Source organism: Cygnus olor, chromosome 2 (assembly GCF_009769625.2).
Source record: "Cygnus olor isolate bCygOlo1 chromosome 2, bCygOlo1.pri.v2, whole genome shotgun sequence".
Taxonomy (NCBI): Eukaryota; Metazoa; Chordata; class Aves; order Anseriformes; family Anatidae; genus Cygnus; species Cygnus olor.
In genome coordinates, this window is record NC_049170.1 from 127,699,874 (window position 1) to 127,723,072 (window position 23,199).

General features: G+C 37.8%; 1 protein-coding gene and 1 long non-coding RNA gene across 2 annotated transcripts; one reads left to right on the forward strand and one right to left on the reverse strand.

The window, feature by feature from the left end:
• Window positions 1–10,308: 10,308 nt before the first annotated feature.
• Window positions 10,309–10,938, reverse strand: LOC121064468. The gene is made up of 2 exons (XR_005816512.1): window positions 10,816–10,938; window positions 10,309–10,473 (listed from the first exon to the last, which is right to left on the reverse strand). It is a non-coding gene; the product is annotated as an uncharacterized LOC121064468 (long non-coding RNA).
• On the forward strand, window positions 10,545–22,820 carry GDAP1 (ganglioside induced differentiation associated protein 1). The gene is made up of 6 exons (XM_040546050.1): window positions 10,545–10,845; window positions 11,159–11,351; window positions 12,560–12,733; window positions 16,016–16,110; window positions 16,575–16,689; window positions 19,022–22,820. The coding sequence occupies exons 1-6, from the start codon at window positions 10,774–10,776 to the stop codon at window positions 19,402–19,404; spliced, it is 1,032 nt and encodes a 343-aa protein (XP_040401984.1). The 5' UTR covers window positions 10,545–10,773; the 3' UTR covers window positions 19,405–22,820.
• Window positions 22,821–23,199: the final 379 nt, after the last annotated feature.

Below are 23,199 nucleotides of genomic sequence, written 5' to 3' on the forward strand. Positions count from 1 at the left end.
TCCTTGAATTTCTTTTTTTATTATTATTATTATTATTATTATTATAAAAATTAAAATGTGTTTTTCTATCTTTCTTTTGTTAAATGTAAGATTTTAATGTTAAAATAGCAATTAGATATGATCTAATATATTATCTAATCTCTCTAATTTTACAATGTAAAGTTAGCTTTAAAACACTGTTAAAATGAACATTTATGGCCCTGGCCATGCAGCCTAGTTTATGCCAGGCTGGAGCAGAAGAAATCAGCTGTTACATTTGACCAATGAACATGTGTTTGTGCTTCTTATGCATTTGATAGCTGATTAATTCTATGTAAAATTGTGTTCCTTTTCTTTTGAGTGAATCCAACTGTGAAATGGATTGAAAATCATTGCCATTCTGAAAAAAAGTTACAGGTAAAACATTTTTTTTTTGAGAAGATATTGGAGAACAAAATGTAAATGCTGCCAGCAAGGCAAAAGATCTTTGATTGATCTATATAATAAGGATATTTTATGCACTATGTAGTCCCTTTTATGTTTCTGTTAACAAAGTTCTCAATAAAAGAATCTTTCTTGAGCATTCCTAGGGTTCCGCATGGCTGAGCAGCCACACTGCAAGGACTTTTAATAGAAAGCCACTCCCTCACTCTGCTCAAATTTTGGTGAGGATAATATAGCTTAATCTAGCTGATTTTTGATAAAACAGTGAAAGAGAAACAGATGTGGGTTATGCCTGAGTTTATAAATGTACTATACTTATATGTTTCTTTTGCTTATCCAGGAACGTTCATCCTGGGGAAAAAAATGTTTTCATCACAGCTAACATGCAAGTTAGACGCTTAAACATGATTTGAAGTTTAATTTTACATGCAAAAAATATTGCAGTGGCTACTGTATCATAATCAGCCTAATCAGCCTCTTCTTTTGGTGAAGTCCCATGAATTCATATTTGCAGCTCTGCTTACGAATAGGTTACGTATATCTGCTTCTTGCAAGCATTAATTGGACATTGGGCAAATTGCTGTTTGCATTACTCCTTCTCCAAAGATGCACTGCATGATTGGGAGGGTTTTGAACCTTAATTTTGTATTACATTAACTTTTTTTTTTTTTTTGTCTAAAACATGTTTCCTAATGTTCTGTATCAAAGCAGCAACCTTTAATAACTACAGTAGTCACAGGAAAGAAAATCCTTTTATGTTAAAGTTTATGATCTTGCTGCAGAAGATTTCCTGTATGAAACAGAAACCATTATTTGAAATTTCGTAACCCAACAATGACGTGTATTCAGCATGTAATGGGGAAATTTAATCTTAAGTTTCATACAGAATAGAAAAATGTCCTTTCTCTGATGATGTTTGCTCTGATCATGGAATACATATTTTCCTATTAATACAGTATGTTTCAGAGGCAATTATATGATGTTCTATTATGTTTTGAAGTAGTCTGAATGCATAATAAATATGTATTTGATTTACAGAATAATCAGCTGTATTAAGTTAGGCATGTATTTATAATTAAATCTTTCACTTGTAGGTGTGTGTATGACCAGCTTTATTATAGAGTCCATGGTAGAGATCGCCTTAATTGATGTTGTAGTTTATTCTCAAATTTGTCTGTGTCCATTAAGCTGGGTGAAATTTAGATAAAACAAATGATCAACTGAGAGGCCCGTCTATCAGTTATTTCAGTTGACTTGAGCACTAAAATTAATTTTGAAATTCACTTGCTTCCCATGACATCATTGCAAATTTATTTATTTATTTTTTAATTTACCCATGTTTAACCATGTTGTTTTGCTTATATGAGGGTCTGCCATGAAAACCAAAAATGTAACAGAGCTGGAGGACCAGGGTTCTGAAGTAAGGCATTCCAAAGTTAGAAGCAGAGGGGCTGTGGTGTTTGTTTTTTTTTTTTTTTTTTTTTTTTTCATTTATAGAGGAACATGGTTTTGTTTTTGTGTAAGATTGAGACTGCAGTTTTTTGACTAACTAATGAAACTTTTAATGAGAGCTGACTTTTTTTTAACAGCTGGTTGGTTAGCATATTTGGAGAATTGAGGCCAGTGAAATATTTTGAAAATTTTAGGTATTTTTGAAAATACTTGGCATCAGGTACTTCCTACAGAAAATTTCAGTCTCCAGAAAGTGAATGAATTAAGCACTATGTAAATTTGTGATTTTTACAGTTTCAGTGCTGAAAATGTGTTTGGATAGACCTAAAAGAAGAAAAATCTTGTTATCCTTTCTGGCATGTTTCTGGATTTTATTTTTATTTTTCTTTTTTGTTTAAATATATTAACATTGACATAATGATAACATTTCAAGTGTGAAAAGTGTGTGTATCATTTTGATTTGAAGTTCTGTATGTCCTTTTTTTTTTTTTTTTTTTTTTTTTTTTTTTTTTTTTTTTTTTTACCTATTACAAAATGTAGTGTAGATTTTATGCTAGGCTGGGTTTAATCAATCACGGGAAGTGTCTTGCTCTTTCTACTGGTTACAAACGGGCTTTGTGTATGTAAAACCTGCATGCCTCAGGTTGGAAGAGGTGATCCTACATGCATGACTGCTTCCAGGAATGCATTTTTTTTTTTGCTGTTTTCACGGTTTTGGGGAGATATTGTCCACATTTTGAGGCACTGTGCACAGCTTGAGCTATTGTGTTGTGCCTCTGCAGCAGACCTTGGTAAAATAGTTGAGTGGGTCCTGGTGACAGTTGACTAGCTTTATGTCATATGACAATAATTTGTAGTTCCCACCAAGTTCGAATTTGTGGCAACACATAGCTTCTGCCTTTACGCTAATCTGAATTATTTTATATAATACCACTTTTCTTTATCTTATAACAACTAGGATTTGTGTTTCTTTTTTTTTTTTAATTTTAACCTAAGTGTCTAACCTACTTAGAGCACAAAATATTTAACAATATTATTGAAATATGCATATGTGTGTGTATAATGAAGCTATTAAAATATAAGTCGTCAATATGCAAGTAAGTTTGCTACCAGTAAATTTTGTTTTATTTTATCCTGTCATGCTTGGAGTGAGTGCTGAAAGATGAACGGGTGAGCATTGCTCAGCCAGAGGGGAGAAGAACGTCATAGGGCCCCCAGAATAGCATCAGCAATAAATATGGTCATGCTGTTCTTCCCCTGAGATAGACCCAGATCACATTTGTAGCACCCAACAGGTCTGCTGGTTACCAGACATTCAGGGCCTTTGATGAAACATTTACAAATGCAGCTGCAGTTAGGAGGGATCTTCTTCCGCACTGAAGAAGTTGACATCAAGAAAACAGGAGCAAACAGGATCTCAAGCCAGAGAGTTCAAACAAAACACAATTTAGGGGGAATGCAAATTTAATCACAGTATAAAACACTGCTCCAAGATATGAGCCTGTTCTTGTTGGACTCCCTTTTCACGTTAACTTGGTTATGTTTTTGAGTGACTTGGAACCACTGAAGCATGAAGCTTTTGTAAAGGAGGAAAGGTGGACTGAAAAAATAGCTCTTTGTTTAACTGTCTTAGGTCGTACACAATGTCAAAATTGGAATTAATATGTACTCTAACTTGAAGTCAGAGGCTGAGATTAAAAAGACTTTTTTTTCCCCCCTCCTACTTGTTCTAGTTATTTCTCATTTTGTGCAATATATTAAAATAAATCGTGATAACTTTCAAGGTCTATGATAGTGGCCTAACATATTAGAGGGAAAATTTTAATTATTCAAGTCTAAGAGAAAAACCTGTTCATTTCTTCATCTTCAAAATATAGATTATCCCCTCTGGCCCAAAAGGATGTTCTTTCTTTTCCCTAAGCTCTGTTCATATTGACTATGGACTGACTATGAACATACCTATTAATATAGACTATGACTATGAACATATCTATTAATACAGCTTCTATTTTTTAAAATGTATATTTGTATTTTACTATGAGGACTTTAAAATTGAAATGATGGGAATTAAATTGAGGTATGGTGCCTTCTCCCCTCCCCAGACTTATGCATCTCTGTAAAATTTGAAAAGCTAGTTTCAGCTTCTCAGTTCGGGCTTTGCCTGGCCACCCTGTGTATTAGCTGGGGTGTTAGTGGAAAGGGTTTGTTATTTCAGACACATACCATCACCTGCTGCACTCACTTCTCTGCACTTGCACAGGGCATGGAGACAACTTCATGCTTTTATTTGTATCAGTTACACACACAGGATTTAAATTCATCCCTTTCTCTACATAGCTTTTATTTTATTTTATTTTATTTTTTTGGTCAGATAACTCCGTAAATGCAAGTGCATTTTCATACGCGTTCCATCAGCTGGCAATAATACGCTACATCTATTTTTGTTATGAAAAGCTCATTGAGATAAATATGACGAAGGAAGTGTGTTTTCAGAGCAGTAGCTCTGGTGTTTGTTCTCTATTTGTGAGTGACGTTATGCAGTTAAGAAAAAATCATGCCAGCATGTTTCAGCTAGTGCCAAAAGAACATAGACAGCTATTCAGTGCCCAGATCTATTGCTGCCCAAAACTGTATCTTGTCCTATTTATACTTTCACAAATGAGGGTCTTGCTTACAAGAGGAGGTAGGTGAATATCGTGTGTGTGCTGTTTGGTAATGAATTTGTCTAGCCACATTTTATATTCTGCTGCTCGTTTATTTCAAGCATTGAAAAATTGACATTTTAAGCGGCATAGATAGCTTGTAACAACCAAATCAAAGAATCCCAATTTCTTAAACGATTATTACTCACATTGGAGTTAACTTCACTGGGTGCCACAAAATACCTTTGTCCAAAAAGCATTAGAGTTGACCATTTCTTGCTATTCAGTACACCTAAAACATACTTGATTACTAAACTCAGAGATGTTTTAGAAATAAGACTCATCTACAGATTAAAAATATATATAAAAAATAAATTAGAGTGGAATATAGTCCTTTTTGGATCAGCACTCATGGGTTTATTAAATAGTCTCACATAACAATTCAATTCTTCTGTGCATTTTCATCAACACTTGGCAAGGGGCTGAAAACCTCAAAGAACTATTATAAATCAAATATGGAGGAGCAGTTTTGTTAGTATAAAGAAAAATCAGGAGAAGAAATCTAAATCCGTCCAAAGGCCTAACAAAATAGGATTCTGCTGTCTGGCAGAAGAGAATGGAGGTTGTGTAACAGGAACTCTGAGTCTCCCTTTGTCAAGCGTAGAAATGAGAGCTGGTGCTACTGTAAGTCATGCGTGCACAGGGCCCTCCACTGGGAAATATCAGGAATAAAAATTCCAGTTGGCTGATACGGATGTAGTGAGAAGTGGAACATGATGAAAATTTCTTCAGCTTTTCAAAATACAGTAAATATAGTAAGTTTATAATATCATAATTGACCATTGCAATTTCTTTTTTGTCTGTCATAATATAATTGTGAAAAGATGATAAAACACTGGTACATAATTTACGTGCTTTAGTTCAAAAAAATAAAAATGTTGCTCTGAAAGGGAAAACACTCTATCCATGCTTATGGCCTCTACCCCTACATGAGAAATCCTGAGCAGGATCACCCTGCGGGCCCTGATGCTGGGACATGGAATCCCTGGGTGACGCGGGGCAGATCTGGTGTTGCGTAGTACAGCCCCTGTTCTTGTTCCTGTTCTGGTGTTCCTCTCCAGAACAGAGGATGACCTAAGCTTTTAAAAGCACTTTTTAATATTTCCATCTAACATGGGTGTCTGACTATCTCCTGAAGTGAGATTTCAAAGATGCCAACAGAAATATTTTCCTCTAAGTATTTTTTTTGTCTTTTCAGTGCAGGCTTGTCTAAAGGTAATGAACAAACAGCAAGAATTAAGACTGAAAAAAATAAGAATTTCTTTATTTAAAGAACTGTACTTTTTGTGTTGTCTTAACGATTAATATTGTTTTAAGTAATGGCACTTCCTCAGTGTCAGCTATCTTTTTACTTAACAATGGAAATGTACATGATAACTCTTTAAAGTATTTTAAAACTATTTTTGTGAACAGTTGGCTGAAAAAGATCAAATGTTTGGTTTAAGCTCTTCCTACAAGTTCAATTAAAAGCTTTGTGACCACATTTTTGATAAAAAGTGTAACTAATTTATTTTTTTTTTTAGAAATTTTTGAAAATGCTAAAGCTTTGGGCTTGTTTCAGACCCTTCAGATTTCCTTAAGGTTTTATTTGGTTGGTTGTCATCCCAGCCAGGGGATCTTTACATTTTGCAGCATGATTGTAGTAGAATTTGAACAGGCCTAAGACCTGATATATGATCCACTGAAGTCATTACAAATCACCCCACTAACTTTAGTGGACCTTGTTTCAGCAACTAAATAATCTATTTTACTAGCTCAGAGTTGAATGTTCTCTTCTTGGCCACAGGTATTAGCTGTAAGATACTATTTTGCATTCATTATTTGTGCTGTGTTAGTATGTGATTTTTTTTAATGGGCAGCCAAAACCCAGTGTGCTAGACAGTGCTGTGCCATCATGTAACATGACGGCAGTCTTTGCTCAACAAACTGTCATCACTGTTACATTTAAAAAGTGATTATAAATCAACACCCGGATGCTCCTCACAGAGGTTCGGAGCACAGGAGAACATTTTAATAGAATTTTTACTCAGGCGAGTAGTGACATTTAAGTTGATGCGAGGGAAGTTGGGCATATGGAATTATTTGCAGAACTGTTCTGTTCCTCAGTTCCTGAGGAACTATCAAGTTCTTTAGCCAGCATATTACATGTATGTACAAAGACAACAATAACAAAGTACGTATAAACACTTTAGATCTTTCAAATTTGGCTGATAAGTTAGATTTTATAATTTGAATATATTGTTTGTATAAAAGATGTATACTGATAGATTGGTTAAAGTTGTAATGACAATACCAACATTTTAAGTTTTATTGCTAATAAATTGCTATTTTGTATCCCAAGTAAATATATTAAATGTATTTCTGTGCCTGATTAAAAAGCTTGTTGTTTCAGGAAAACCGATTCCAAGCATTAAAACTGTTGAAGTTCTTAAAGTGTTAGAACAATGACAATTTTTATTGTATCTCAAGAATTAGAAATGTCTGCAATCACTACTAATTATTTTGTAATAGGCTTTCTGTTTAACTATTAACAATAATTTTATAAAGAAAAAAAAAACATTATTAAGCAGTATTTCTGAAGTGTCAATATTTGAAACTTCTTCATGGAACATTTATTTGGGGAAAAATTCAGCAGAATGTTGTGGTGAAACCCCAGAAGAAAACCTAGTATGATATGGTAAGTAACTTTGAAAGTGAGTAAATAAGTTCTATAGATAGCTGGATTTTGTTGGATGTGAAATGGTAACTCAGTAATTATATTTCTTAAGAATATGCATGAACTATCTAGGGTTACTTAGGTTGGCACCCCTCCATGGTTTTATACACAGTTACATTAGGGCACAGATATCTGAACTGTGGCTGTCAGGATGTAACTTTGCTCTGTGCTCTCGCTACTTCTAAATAGCTGCATATGTAATTTATCAGTCATATTAAAAGTCATATAAAAGTCACTCATCAGTCATATAAAAATATTAAAGACATTTCTTGTGTCAATACTAAATCTCACTTGTGTATTTGAATTTAATGCTCTGCTCTTTTTAACTTATGTCATACCCAGTAATGCACAGTCTGCAACTGGGATTTAACCCAATAAATATTGATGACAGAAGGTTCAGAATAGAATCCATCTTATTTTCCCAACCAGTATTAACTCCTGCACCACTTTCAGTTAGGCCAGTTCTGCAGCTGGGACTGACCCAATGATTCTGCTAATGATGCATATGCAGATTCCAGCTAATTTTCACCTATAATGACTCTGGCTGCATAGAAAAAAAGAACAATATATACACATATATATGTATTTCTGTAAACAAATCAAACTTGGCTTTGAATGTGTATAAAGAACTGATCATTTTGTTTACTTGCATCAATCATTTCACATATGGCCTAGTTGTTTCCTGACAATATCATGGGGTGTTAAAGTAAGGAAGAAAACCAGAACACTGATTTCCAGATCCTTGACCTAATTTATACATCTGCAACTTCAGTTGATTTTTGGTACTGCTTATCTATTAGTAGTACCTGTGTATGTTACTTTTTTTTTTTCCATGATGTAAAAATAGAGGCACGAAAAACCTTATAGAGGTGTGTGTATATGTAAACATTTTTATATACATTTTTTGTATGTATACAGATACAAAATAAAGAAATGCAAAATGCTAAAAGGAAGGTCCAAGAGAGGCCATGTAGAGAAACAGGGCAAGAATATCAGTATGGGAAGAAAAGTGATTTAACACACAATGCCAACGGCCTGCTTTCAATGGCAAAGTGCTAAGATGCCAACGAGATTTGCAGTTTTATGTTTTTGTGCTTTGTGCTGCTTTTGTAATCATTGCATTTACACATTAAAAAGGACACTAACAGAAACTAACTTTACTTTTCATTCTGTATAGTTTTGGAGAAGTCTATACAAATGTATTTGGATTAAAGTTTTGCAAGATGCTTTAAGCTTCTTCATAATCTGGCACTTCTGCTCACTTTTATTCATGCATTAGAAGGTATAGGGGTCTAGGAGAAAACATACGTGGATAAACAGGTGTTTATTCAGAATAAAAAGGCATCAACCGCATTTCTTTCTAAGCATCTCTGGAGGGAGAATTTGCTTTGCCTCCTATTTTTAGAAAAGGGAGGCCTCTTGTGGTCAGTTCTGAAAACAGCTTCTTGCAAGCTCTGGGGAGGAGGGAGCCCACTACAAGCACTCTGACCGCAAGGTATGTATGTATGCCTGCTCTTTCAGCGACCTCTGAAATTACCACCAGGTCTGACTCCACCTTTAATAGCATTTCTGTATCTATTGGCATATCCGAAGTGGTTCTTAACCTGAAGTGTTGTTTATGCAAACCAGGAATGTAAACATGGATGGACAGGTGGTATTTCATAACTATACTTATGACTGGATTTAAGGGAAAAGAAGTATCTGAATATGATTGCACATGCTGAAGTGAATGTATAATTAATTGGTTTTGGATTCTTTTCTTTCTCAAATATGCCAAAGGATTATTTTTTTTTCCCTACAAAAACTGGTATAGAAATCTTCAAATTCTAAGACACGGGCCTTGTTTAATCAAAGATACAATAGATATTCCGCGGGAAGATTACCAGCTTCCTGTGTTGGTGTTAGTTATGAAATATGTAAGGTGTATAATTTTAAAATGTTTGGATGTGAAGACACAATGAGAAGCATTTTATTAAAGTCTAAATAAAATGAAATCTTTGCTGTTATTCGTCATTTCTTGGTTCCTTATGAATTCATTTTAATTTATTTTAAATGTTATTTATTTGCAAAGGTAAAGTATTTAAATATTTTTAATGTATATTTAATTGCAGAGGTTCATCACTTTCTGATCTAAGCTTTAATGTCCTCATGGGGGATAATCTTGCTACATACATGGATATGTCAGTTATTACATTACTTCTGAACTCCTTTCCCAAGATAGTAGGCTTACATTTGCCCCCAATGTTAACTAATAAAACATATTTTTAGAATGTTGTAATAAATAATTCACACTTGATTGCAGACTGCTTGCATGTGGTTGATGTCATAGCCTTAATAATATAGACATAGGCCTCACTTTCTGCAAATTTAGGCCTCTAAATCTTTCTATTCTCATCCCTTTTGATGTATAAGATTTGTCTATTAAATTGTCTCTTTCAGTGATTTATATTCATTTCCTTGCTTTACGTTAGCCAAAATTTCCCATAAAATCAAATACACCCCTTGTTGGAACGTAGCTCTCAACATACTGCTCGGTTTGGGTCGCACCCGCAGGATTCATCAGGTACGCAGAAACTGGTCGGTTCCTTGGGCTCACCTGATGCCGTCACCCTTCCTGCTGCCCCGATGGCGAGGGCGAAGCGAAGCAAAAAGTGTTCTTCTGCATGGTCTCGCCGGCTCTCCTCACTGCCTCGCCGCCCCGACGCAGCGGGTGGTGCAGGCCTCATCCCTGAGACGCGACCAGCAACTGCACCTCCTGAACTGCCTCCAGGGTGGGCTGAGATATAGAACAAGTGTTGTGTTTTTTTGCTTGTTTGTTTGTTTTGGAAGCTGTTTTTGTTTTGTTTTGTTTTTGGTTAAATCAAATGCTTTACAAGACCTTACATCATGTACCCTCTGTTACCCCCCCCCCCCCCCAGTTCAATTTTTCTTGACGTTCTGTAAAAGAAAAATAAAATTGAGAAGCCTTGTCTCTCTTGACATTGAAAGGACACAACTGGAGGCAAAAACAATGTGTATTATTCTGCATTTTTACTTCTTCGTGCTATGGCTACAAGTGAGGTGCATTTAGCAATGGAGTATATATACCCCTGGGATCCGATTTGGGAGCTGTGTTCCGGTAACGTTTTTTTGCTCCTGATAGCACGCCATTGTTCTTGACATTCACGGTGAAAATACCTGCTGAAGAAAACAAAAAAACAAAAAACAAAAAACGATTTTTAAAAACGCCCTGTGACCTTTTAACCTGCTCCTCCATCTTTCGGCGCCTCCCTCGGGCGGGTTTGCGGGCGGCTTCACCGCAAGCAGGGGCCGGCTGGGGGCGAGCAGCACCCCCGTTACCCCCTGCAGCCCCTCCGTCTAATTTCCCGGAGCAGGCCCCGGCCTCCTGCCCCGCCCGGCGCTGCGCAGCGTGCCGTGCCGTGCCGTGCCGTGCCGTGCCGTGCCGCGCCGCCCGCTCGGCTCCCGGAGCGGCGGCCGGGGATGGCGGGGCCCGGCGGGGCGGCGGCGCCGCTGGTGCTGTACCACTGGACGCAGTCCTTCTCCTCGCAGAAGGTGAGGCGAGGCGAGGCGAGGCGAGGGGGCTCAAAGCCGCCTCCATTTGCCGAAGCCGGGCGGTGAGGGGAAGGCGGCTGCGGGCGGGCCGGGGCGCGGCGGGCTGAGGGAGGGGCCCTGCAGGGCCCCGCTCTGGGATGGGCTCCTAAGGGCAGCGGTCACAGCACCGAGCTGCTGGAGTTCAAGGAGCGTCCGGACAGCGCTCTCAGGCACATGGTCTGGTTTTTGGGTGGTCCAGGAGTTGGACTCCATGATCCCTGTGGGTCCCTTCCAGCTCGGGATATTGTCTGATTCTCTGACAATGCCTTTTCAGGTGCGTTTGGCAATCGCAGAAAAAGCCCTCAAGTGTGAAGAACACGACGTAAATCTGCCCCTGAGTGAGCACAATGAGCCGTGGTTTATGCGTTTAAATTCGTCTGGAGAAGTGCCTGTCCTTATCCACGGGGAAAATATTATTTGTGAGGCCACCCAGATTATCGATTACCTTGAAGCAACATTTATAGATGGTAATCCTAAAGACATTTAAATGTGTCATCTTTCCCATGTATTTTGCAGCAGAGTCAGTTCTGTATCACTTCATGTTTATTTTGTTCACAAGCACAAAATATTTATAATCCCACAGGTAAATGGGCTGTTCTGGTAGCTGGTGGTATGGGATAAAAACACCTTCCTTTAAAATGAACAGATCGTGACCTTCTGGTACCTTCACAAGAAGCTATGAAACTCATGAAGCTAAGAAACGCCTCTGTCGTTCTCACCCGTTCTGGTGGCACGGAGACACCCATAAGATGACAGCACAGTGCTGTGCTAATTCTGTACTGAGGCTGCCACTGAAAATAATGTACAGTGCCAGCCATTGTCAGACAAACCCTGCTTTCCAGCAAGAAAAAAAAAATAATTTACGCTACTGATTAATTCCAGAAAAATCTTGGGGAAAAAAAAAAGAAAAAGTCAATTATTTTTGGAGCCAAAATGGAATAAATATGTTAAAAAAAAGTAGGGAGAAAATACTTGCAATTGGTTGCTTTTGAAATTCTTCATGTCTGTATTGCTGGAAAATAGACTGCCTCAATTTTTAAGAAAATGCAGACCCATATTATTTTAGGTGTGAAGAGGTGGCATTTTGTGTTTCAGGGGTTTTGGTTTCTGCTATGATTTCTAAGGAATGAAGAAAAGTTCGCTGTTAGGCCAACATGATATGCATTTTATACTGGCATTTTGGTCAAGTGAGGAGGCAGGGCCTGGTTAGATTGAAGGTAGGGTAAAACTCAGTGGTGTGCAGGAATACTTATTATAAAGTTTTGAGTGGGATTCCTGTACCTCAGTTTTTACAGCATTACAGCTGTCGTAGTGTTTCAGGCATAGTAGCTTATCAGAACCCATGTTGTGAGAGGGCTGAAGGGTTGTGTGCCATGATCCCCCAGTGCTAGAAGTACAACATACATGCTGAATTCTCTGGTTTGAAGGCCTCTTAAATACATGCTTACGTGGGTTGCTGCTTAGGTACAGAATTACTCAAATGGTTAAAATAAAGCATTGCATACATACATTTTTCTGAGCCCTGATAACACTACTGAATGACAGTGAGGAAGAGAGAAGCTCTCAATGGCTGTGTTGTTTGTGCTAGTTAGACTAACTGAGGTCATGTTGGAAGTATGACTTTTGATCAGTTGCATGATTCTTTTCTAACTTCTATTTTGTAACTGTAATGCAGAGGAAGTGCCAAGATTAATGCCAGAAGAAGGGAGCATGTATTATCCGAGGGTGCAACACTACAGAGAGCTTTTGGACTCCTTGCCTATGGACGCCTACACACATGGCTGCATCCTCCACCCTGAGTTAACTGTGGACTCCATGATTCCAGCCTATGCTACAAGCAGAATTCGTAGTATGTACTGATATAGATCTGAATGCGTGTCATTTAGTAAGATATTGGATTACATTCATCTTGTGTCTTCAGTGTGCCTTAAGCAGAATATATTGAGCACGTATCTGATTTTAATACTGCAGTCTTGGATAATTTTTGCATATACTTTTTATCGATTTTGTAGTCTTACGATTTGAAAATGGAAAAGAGGAAGTGTCATTTTTGAGGTGTGTATGGAATTAATTTTGCTAATGCTGGAGAATGTGTTTCTTGTGCATAGCAGAAAATGACAGCTGTGACAGCTGTAAATATTTTAATTTCCTATCTTGTTGTTAATACTTATAAAGAAATTTCCAGGGAACAGCAGCGGAAAGAAGTAGTCTAGGTTCATCTGGGAAATGGAAATTGTTGAAGTACAATTTAAACCAAAGTCCTGGGTGCAAATAACATAGCAATATAGAACCAGGGTAAAGGATGAAGTGTAGGTCTGATAGAATCAGTGGTAAAATGTCCTTTGACTTCCCTGGGGTCAGTATTTTACCTGGAGGACTTTTTTACACATACCATTTTCCCATGGAAAAATATGTTATGAGCAGAAGCAATAGCTGCAGGTTTTGTAGCCGAGTTTCCTGTATAACAGAGAACCTCCTTAAATGAACTCCTGATTCAAATCCAGTAGTTTTCAGAAATATTTAGTTTTAAAAAAAGTTCAGTGATACTCAGGAGAAAAAACCTTGGCAAATAATCTTTCAGTTCTCATAGATTTTTTTTTTCTGAGTTTGGACACCAGAACTGGACTTCAGATTGTTTTCCCTTTGGTATCAATTTGGAGATAATATTTAATTCTTTATTCTTGTTTTATTACTGTATTACAGAATTGTATGGGTAATCAATCCCTGTTCAGCTGATGATAAATGATGACCTAGCTTTTCAGAACTGCTTGCAGACTTGCAGCTCTCTCTGCAAGAAACATAACCTGTACCTTTTGTGGACTGCATCTTTTGCTTCAGATTATATTTTGTATTGGATTGTATTGAAGCAGTTTTGGATTGTATTGGTTTCTTAGGCCCAGGTTATCACCCAGTCCAACTACTGGCTATCACCTCATGTTTTTTCTTAAATTATGTCCCTGCTCATCTTAATACTATGGCAAACTTTAATTAACACTTTTATGTTTCCTCCTAAGTATTAAGAAAAGAAACAAATAGTTCTACACAGACGAGGAATTTAATCCTGAGAACTCCACTGGATGATGATTCCCTCTTTGCAGTTATGTTTTGAGATCTCTGATTTTTTTTTTTGTCAGTCAATGGTCAGTCATATATCATGTGGATTTCTTGTATTGTATTCTAGAATGCTCCACAGAACAAAGTCAAATACTGCAGAGACTTTTAGATATAATATAACCAAATTTATAACATCACAGAAGATGCTGTGTGAGCTTTAGAAACTCTATTTCCAACAAACTGTTCTCCTCCTCCATAAAATTTTCAGCAAGTCAGTTCTCCTATCAGCCACCCCATTATTTTGTCAGAAGTGAAGTCGCGCAATTATTTCTCCTTGTAGTTACATGAGTTATCCTTTGTAAAATATTATCACAGTATTAGTTTCATTTTTGTCTGCTGGAAACTTCTTGAGCATTTCAAAAGTCAGCGTTGCTTTTCCGATGATCAATGGCTATTTAAAAGTAAAATTTGTATGGAAAGTATCTGGTTTGGTCTTGAATTGGTAATTTCAGTAAGCATAGTTAGTGTTCTTTTTTTACTGAAGTAATGTGAATTATCATATCAGTGTACTTCTCCACCCCCCCCAAATGTGGATGATAACTGTTTACTGAGCAATTCTGATTTACTCATAGGCATTATTGATAGTTTTTCTGTTTTCACATGGTAATAGTGCCATTATTACAGTTCATTTTCCAACGTTGACTTTTGTTCTGTCAAGCGTATGTGCTTTCCTTTCTTGCTTCTAGTTGGTTTTAATTGTTGTCAGTTCACAGACACATATATGCACACATTTATGTTGGTAGAGATAAAATTACCACTTGTCTAAATTGGGAAGTTTTCATATCTTTTTATGTTTAAAGCATAGCCTGCTTTTTTGATTTCAGGCATTGTTTGAATAGCACATAGGTGTTCCTAAACAATTCCATTGTTCAGTCTCATTGCTTGTTCAAACTTTTCCCAGATGGTTTAGTTTTCAGCTTTGAAAAGCTGATCTTTTTCAAAGTGCTAGATATAATAACCCATCATCCAGTTGTGTATTGTTTATGCATACCAAATTCAACTGAGTAATTAATTGCATATAGAAGGTTTTAGTTGTGTGATGAAATCCTTCAACTTCTTCATATACTATGTTGAAAGATGGCTTTCACAGTCACATCAGGCTGAACCAAAGAATGTATAAAACAGTGAGTTCATTATTCTGTAGCAAGAAGTTTTTATCAATTCAATTTAAAAGACTTAATTGGAACTAATCTTAATTACCATGTACAAGTAAGAGGTGATTCATGCCTTATAATTATTCTGTTCTCAGTTTATTACTAGAAATATTTATTTTCAGGAGATAACTTCTTATGCAGTATCTTTCGATGCCTTAGGCTTGCAAGTATGTCATTTTCAAGCAAAGCGCTATATTCAGGAGAGAAAAGGATATACATGTGTGATAGAAATCAATGAAATTACCTAAATTTTTAACACCTTTATTTCTTTAAGCCACGTAACGAACATTTTTCTAGTGCATCCATATACTCCTTAATAAACATTTCCAAAATCTATGGATTTTAAAAACATTTTAGTTCCATATTCAATAGCATTTAGGCTTTTGTTGTGGAGTTGTGCAAATGACTTGCAGTGGCATTATTGAAAGTCTCACTGTGGGCCTGTCTGCATATTTACAGCATGAAAAGTATGTTGGGAACCCAGGAATTGAGGCACAAAAAAATCAGAGACATGGGGTATTTGTAGTAGAGTTTCAGGGATTTAACGTAGTTGTTGGCAGCAAAATGATTTTATCTGAATAAGACAAAAATAATAACAGGAGTTCCCTCGTTACCTGACAGATCACCACTTTATATAGCTTATTGCAAACTGATGAGCAGAAGGTTTGGTGGGGTCGACTTAGGCAGCAGTTAAGTTTTCCAAACAGTGATGTTTCTGAATCCCAGCTTGGCAAGGCTGCTTCATTGAAGTACCACTTCCCATTTCTTTGGTGTGATATTTTCCACAAAGTATTGATTATTTTCTGGGGATTGAAGTATGGGTATTTGGATATCTAATGTCATTACTTTGTCTTTTGTATCAGGCCAAATAAGTAACACAGAATCAGAGTTGAAGAAACTTGCGGAAGAAAATCCAGACCTTCAAGATGCCTATATAGCAAAACAGAAGCGCCTTAAAGTAAGAAAACTCTTTGTGTTCCACCCCTTTAGTACCAGGTTGTTAGTGTGAGACTTTTGCTGTCACGATACAAACATTTGTTTCACCTGTCATTACCAGTATAGTCACGCAGTGATTTAACCCTGCAAGGCGTGAAGCACTCTATCCCCCAAATCAGCTACACGCTTCAAGTGTGTGCTGAAGTTTTGGACTGGTCCCACAGACTTCAGAGGTAAGTACACATCAGCGGTGGTGTTGGGTTGTTGAGTGCCTTGCAGGTTGAGGCAGACCTCAATATCTGACATCTCTAATGTTTTTTTTTTGGTGTTATCTGAATTGTTATGAGTATCCAAATGGTATGCAGCTGACTATGTAGAGAAAATCATATTTTATATCTAAGTACTGTCATATCTAAGTAGAAGTTTCTCTTATAAAAGTATAAACTCTAGACGGTGATTAAAACACTAACCTTTATATATATTTAGTCTAAACTGCTGGATCATGATAATATAAAATACCTGAAGAAAATACTGGATGAACTGGAGAAAGTTTTGGATCAGGTTGAGACTGAATTGCAGCGGCGAAATGAGGAAACACCAGGTAAGGAACTATTCTTCCTAAATCCTCTTGATCCCTATGTTTGGCAAGACTGAGTAAACCAGCTGACAGCACCATTATAGGACTGTCTTTAGTGCATCCAAATAGGTACTTTTAGCATACACTGATCTAGGTTCACTGAACAGATCAATACTGATTTTAAATACTCGTTCAGTTTACTGCTGCAGTTAGTGAGTGGAAGTCTTAGTGTTTGGTTCCATTTTCAGCACATTGTGAGTATAATTGGCTGCACAATTTTTTCAGTCGTTTGTAAACAAAACAAGAAAAATTGTAGCTACAAATGTTATTCTTGATGTTGTAGTTGTAGGATTCAGTTCACTATAATGTTCATGACCTTAATGTTAAACACAGGCAATCTAAAATTAAGACCTTGTTTAAATGCCATACAGATTTGGGGTGCTGGAATTTGTGGCATGTGCAGAATTAGCAATCTGTGTAAGCGCTCTGATTGTTGGCGCAACCCCGCACCCTCGTGAAAAGCAGTGGTGCTTACCTGCCATCCACCTAAACACAAGTTGAATTTTGTTTAAATAGGATTAGTTGTCTTCTTATTGAGAGTTTAGTACAGTTCCCAGTGGTGTCAGTAGGAGTCCTTCCTCCGGCTTCACTGGGAGCTGAATGAAGCAGCAGTCAATATCAACTGCATCTGCTCAGATCAATAGCGGTGCATTTGGCTCTATAAATAGCTGTTGTAACAGTTATTGGTTACTATTAAAACAATAGATTTGAAACAGCAATTGAAAATCGAGGGTAAATTTTCTACTGACTCAACAGTTAAAGAGGCATGGAAAGTGGTTTAGCTCACACAGGATAGTAGTATTTTGTTTGGCAAACAGTCTGTCACCATTCCCAGCAGCCCCTTGCTTTTTCTGTTAAATAAACTTTCCAATGAGTCAACTGGTATGATAGTGATGAGTTTGTGAAAGCTGACAAGCTCACAGGATTTAGTAAAACGTATGACTGTTAAATACCTATTTGAGTTTTCTCTGAGGTATTGACGTTTGGGATGATGGTGAACAGTGCTGCTCTCAGCTGATGGCCAATCTCTGCATGTCTGCTGCTTTTAGTGCTCAGATCCCTCATTCAGTTATCACTGCTGCCACTGCAGACCTCTTTCTTTCACACAGCTTACCTTCTGTGGTCTTCCTTTCTATCACCTTAGTGCACTGGGTTAATCCCCAGATATCCTTTCAGCAATATAGGACAGACTTTCTCTTTCTTCTGGACCTACATAGCCGGTTAAAATGGACGGGTACCAGTGGTGTGCTGTACCGTGGTGCGCTTTCCTCAGGTGACAAATTGGTTGACAGGGATATTGCAGAGTTCCTCTGATTCTGCAGAGGTGCAGATGAACATTCATGCCAGTGGTTCTGTATGCCTGCAGCATGGGAAAAACTGCAAAATGTTGCAGATGAGGAGGGAATGACATAGTTCTGTTTGAGATCTAAGCTAGAGCAGAGTACTCACACTAGCAGCTATGCTAGATACCTGATTTCATATCCTAGGTTTCACAAGCTCCCTGTACAGTCAGTACAAATAAGCCCCTTCAGATGGGAGTTCATCTCACTGAAATTAGCGGTGTGATGCTGCCTAGCAGTGCCTGCTCTGAGTCATCTCAGGAGGATTAACCTCTTTCCTTTGACTAGAGGGGGAGCCTGGGGTCTCCAGCCGTGCTCCTGAGTAATGGTGGACAGTGTGAATACCCATCAGTTCTCAAACATCTTAGCATAGACAACAAGGTTTTGGGTCAAGAAAGGCACAAAGGAAGGACAGGTAGCACAAACTGTTTTCTTGCTGAGCCGATGTGTTTGGTGCAGATTAGTCACCAGACTCATTCCTTTTTGACTTGAAAGTCTGTAGCAAATTAGAAGCTCTTGAGTGAATACCATAGAGCTGAGTTACATGGACAAGAGGATAAATTCAGAAGGCAAATGGTAGCTTTTAAGCAAAAGCTAAGCCACCTTGCTCCTTTTCCACTCCTGCTTCATTTAATCCAGATTTGAGAAATATACTTGGAAAAAAATAAGTGTTTGGTAAGGGGGTTAACTTAAGAACCTGAAATGTGGCTCTCTTTTCCTTTACAAATTTAGGCCAGGCTGCTGAACCTTTATGTTACTGCATAAACAGTGGAGAGAGGGTGTGAACAATGGGAAGAAGATTGGTAAAATGTTATTAACGTCACAGCTTAGCTGAAGTGTTGGTATTGTTTATTAACATCTTGAAATAACACTAAACTAAGTCTTGGCCCGTGCAGGCTTCTATGTGTGTTTGTATGCCATCAGCTACTAATTCTTTATGTTTTATCTCTGATTAGAAGATGGAAGTCAGCCTTGGCTCTGTGGTGAATTCTTCAGTTTAGCAGATGTGTCACTTGCTGTCACATTACATCGGCTGAAGTTTCTGGGTTTAGCAAGAAGAAACTGGGGAAATGGAAAACGGCCCAACTTGGAAGCCTATTATGAGCGTGTCGTGAAGAGAAAAGCATTTTACAAAGTTTTAGGACATGTCAACAATATATTAATCTCAGCAGTTCTGCCAACTGCGTTTCGAGTGGCCAAGAAAAGAGCGCCCAGAGTTCTTGGCACCACCCTGCTGGTCGGCACGCTGGCAGGAATGGCTTATTTTGTTTTCGTGTGTCTTCGGAAGAGATTTGCCAACATGATGTTGTCAATTAGAACCAGACAAAATTATTTTTAGACCTGTTTGTCCCCGGTGGTGAGTGGAGGTCATCTCTACCCCACTAGGAGACTATCCCCAGTAAAATACAAGCATATAAGAAAGGCTGTGTCTGTGAATTAGAACATTGTCACACAGTAATCATCTCCTGCTGTTGTATAATTGGATTGGCATTGCTGAGATATTTGCAGAAAATATATGTTGAGGGGTGACAACAAAGGAAAGAAGATACTTTCTTTTTAGATGAGGAGGTATAAGGGCTGTGATGGTGTTTTGTTGAAGTGGTTATTGTTTCGATCTTCTTTACCCATTAGCTGACCTAATTATAATGTTTTATTTAATAGATATGCAGCAATGTGACAGCTTTTCACTGTGGGTGAAATACATTACTGTGCAGAAACCAGCACTGAAATACTGAAAACAGCACTTAGCTTAAGTGCTCGGAGTAGGATTTGAGTGGAACACAGGCTCAGTGCCTTCGGAGCTAAGTGTCTCTGTACTGATGAATGTCTTGGTTCGCAGTTGGACCTTTAGGAATGTGTTACAAAGCAGCCTTGTAAAGCCACTTTTTTCACAGTATGTTCATGCAGTAGTGTAGGAAGAGACCTGAAATGCATATAAACGGGAATGATTTGTGGGCCATTCAAGTGAAATTCTGTAGAGGTGTCAGCAGGTTCTGGACTTCCATTGATACACAGATGGGTGAGAAGAACTTGACACTTGTCTTTTAAATGTCTTTTGGGTAGCTTTTGGCCCAGCCAGATACTCAGCTCAGCTACCAGCCCTGGCTCAGTCATACCACTGCACATTTCCTGCTTTCTTTCCTATCTGCTCCTTCTCTCTTTTACTCCTGTGGTGGCTTGATACAGTTTTCTCCATGTTAGTGTCCCGTACCTGTTTCTACTCTGAGCACTGGCTGGTTTTTGCACGCTACTAAGCTATGTTACTAATTGCATGTGCCTCTATGAAACGTTTGCTCACAACGTGCCACAGCCAACAGGGTAATGTATGCACAACAACACCTTTTGTAGAAGTAATTTAAAATAGTTTACTATGTTTCAGCCTGGTTGGGTAGCCTAGACTCAAAGTGAAACAGTAATTTAGCAATCTGTTTACTTAGGGAGAGGTGTCATATTGGTGATAAACGAAAATACGGGTGAGTTTGGAGGCAGATGATTTGTACTGTGGATTTTTTATGAAGCTACAGTCTTGTAGGTAAGGTATAGAAAAACACTTCGATACTTTTCACTGCTCAGTATGTAATGACACTTCTATTAAGTTTGAACTGAGCTCCTGTTTCAGTTAGGGATGCCCATTTACCAGAAGGTAGACTTTGAATCATTTCGCAGAGAGAAAGCAATCAGGAATGGCTGAAAATTCTGATGGCAGTCGAGTAATTTTACTGTATTCTGATGAATGTCTGAAAGCTTCAGAATATCTACAAGCTGTATATAACTACAACAAGCAAAACACAGCTTTTGGTGTTTGCCTGTCAGCAGCCAGTGCTAACAGGCCTAAGAGCATTTTCTATCCAGTGCTGGTAGCTGTGGACACCCCCTATAATTACTTTTGAGCACTGAGAAGACCCTCACTCAAGTTTGCTGGGGAGAGCAGAGGCAGTTTCTGTCTTGGCAGTCTCAGTGTCTTGCCAATGTCAAAGTGGATAAAATTGTTGAAAACTCCTACTTATAATTTAATATTTTGTAAGCTCTCTAACAAAATAGGACCTAAATCTCATAGCTCCTTTCCATTAATGAGAAAATCTTACCTAGGAAGCATTTTTTTTTTTAAATCAAAAAGTCAGTTTTATATAACTCTATTTCATTTGTTTTCAAGGACTTGATGATTTTAATCTGCTCTATTAGAAAAACTTCGTGTAAGTTTAATCCAACAACACTATTGATGTTTTGGCAGCTTTAACTGAATTTGTTTGTACATTTCAGTTCATCTACGTTTAGGTGTAACCAACAAGTTACACTAAGTTAATAAACACAGAGTGAGCCCTGTAATGTAAAACTTCCTTGGCATGTCTTTCTGACAGGTCATCTGTAAAATACAATCCAATCAAGTCAGAGTGAAATTCGTTATATATGACAGCTCTCTGATGGATAAATTTACATTTCACTTCTTCCTTCCCCTTCTTTTTTTTTTTTTTTTGGTGTTAATTGTAGATCAGAACACACATATTTCCAGAAGATGCACTAGTTTAGTCTAAACTACCAGCCCCATGCCCTGTGATACAGGCTAACTATTGATGAAGTTGTGTAGTTTTACTTCCCCCCCCCCAAACCCCAGTGATGTCTGCACTACAGCTAGTGCTCATTGCTTGCAGAATCTGGGAGGGACTGAATTGACCACCAGGTGTCAGTGGTCCTCTAGGGCTACACTTTGGCATGCCTTAGATGTGCAGGAGATCACGGATTTTCATAAAGTTTTCATGAACAAAATATTCATGATTTCAGTGTAAGATGGATGATGTGAGCAGCCTCATCAAACTAGCAGTGTCTCAAGAGCCTAAGAACAAGTGCTTCAGTCTGCTGCAGGCTAGTTCTTTAATATCTATAATTTATGCTTGTGAGTAGTTTCTACACTGGATAAATAGGATTGTCCAACAGAGGGCACAGTTTACATGATGGGTCACATTAAAATGAGTGTCACTGAGTAACAATTAAACTTCTTGTCTGCAAGAATGAGTGTGGATAAAACTTACTGAGAAAAGTTTGGGTCCCCAGTTTTAATAAAGGTCTGTTCTATTTGATAGGCTGCCTATTTTCACTGCCCTGAAGTACTGTGTGCAACATTGGTTTCTGTACAGGTGGCAGCAAAAGGCTTATCCACGATTAAATTTGTTGAAATAGGATGAAATTTAGAAGCACATATACTATGTATGACTCTTTGTGCAGAGTACCTTTTGTGTGGTGCTTATAAATTTTCTTTTCAGTCTGTCTGATTTTCTTTGTTCTGGTACCTCTGGACGATATTTATATTGGATACAACAAACGATCTTCTGGTTTTCGTTTGCTGTTTGTTCTCGTACCATGCATCAGATAGATTTCATATCATATCTTTGTATGTGGGACCAGCAAAATAAACATAGATTCTAAGACTACTTTCTAGACTGGTTTATGTCTTCTTTTTTCAGTAAAACTGAGCACATTTGAGGATCACACAATATTTCTATAACGAGTCTGATGCTGTCCAAGGAAAGAAGCCTCTGATATTTCAGTTTAAAAGGTGTTCAACAGATTGACTTGCATGTATATGGAAACAACAGTTAGAACGCTAGTTTTCTTTGGTTATCTTTCTGACCTGTATATGCATGAAGCTCAACAGAGGCTATTTAATAATGTTAAAAAACTATTTATTTAAAGGAGGTCAAGTGTTTTTTGTGCTTTCAATTAATCCATGTTAATAAAATAAAATATTTCCTTCTGAGTGTGACCCTGATTCTTGGCTTATATTGCTGAGGTGCAGAAGCTGGGGGCTCCATTCTGTAAGGTATTGTGACAAATGCATAAGCTGTGTCTACATCGATGTTGTTAATGAGACCAACCAGTGTGCCCCAGCTAGTGGGCGTCTGGCCGTAAGTTTTTGTTTTGCACTGTAGTAATCTGCATTGGATCATCTTTCTTGTTAAGCACAGGAATAAATAACAGTACTTACTTGTGGCCTGCATGTGCTTTCTTTCAGTGTTCAGAAAGTCAACAGAGCTGCTAGGATCAGACTGCTGATAGGGCTTGCGTTTCAGGAGATTATGACAGGTATGTTCTCTGGACCAACTCTGAAGTGGCCTTGATATTAGCATTAATCAGAAGC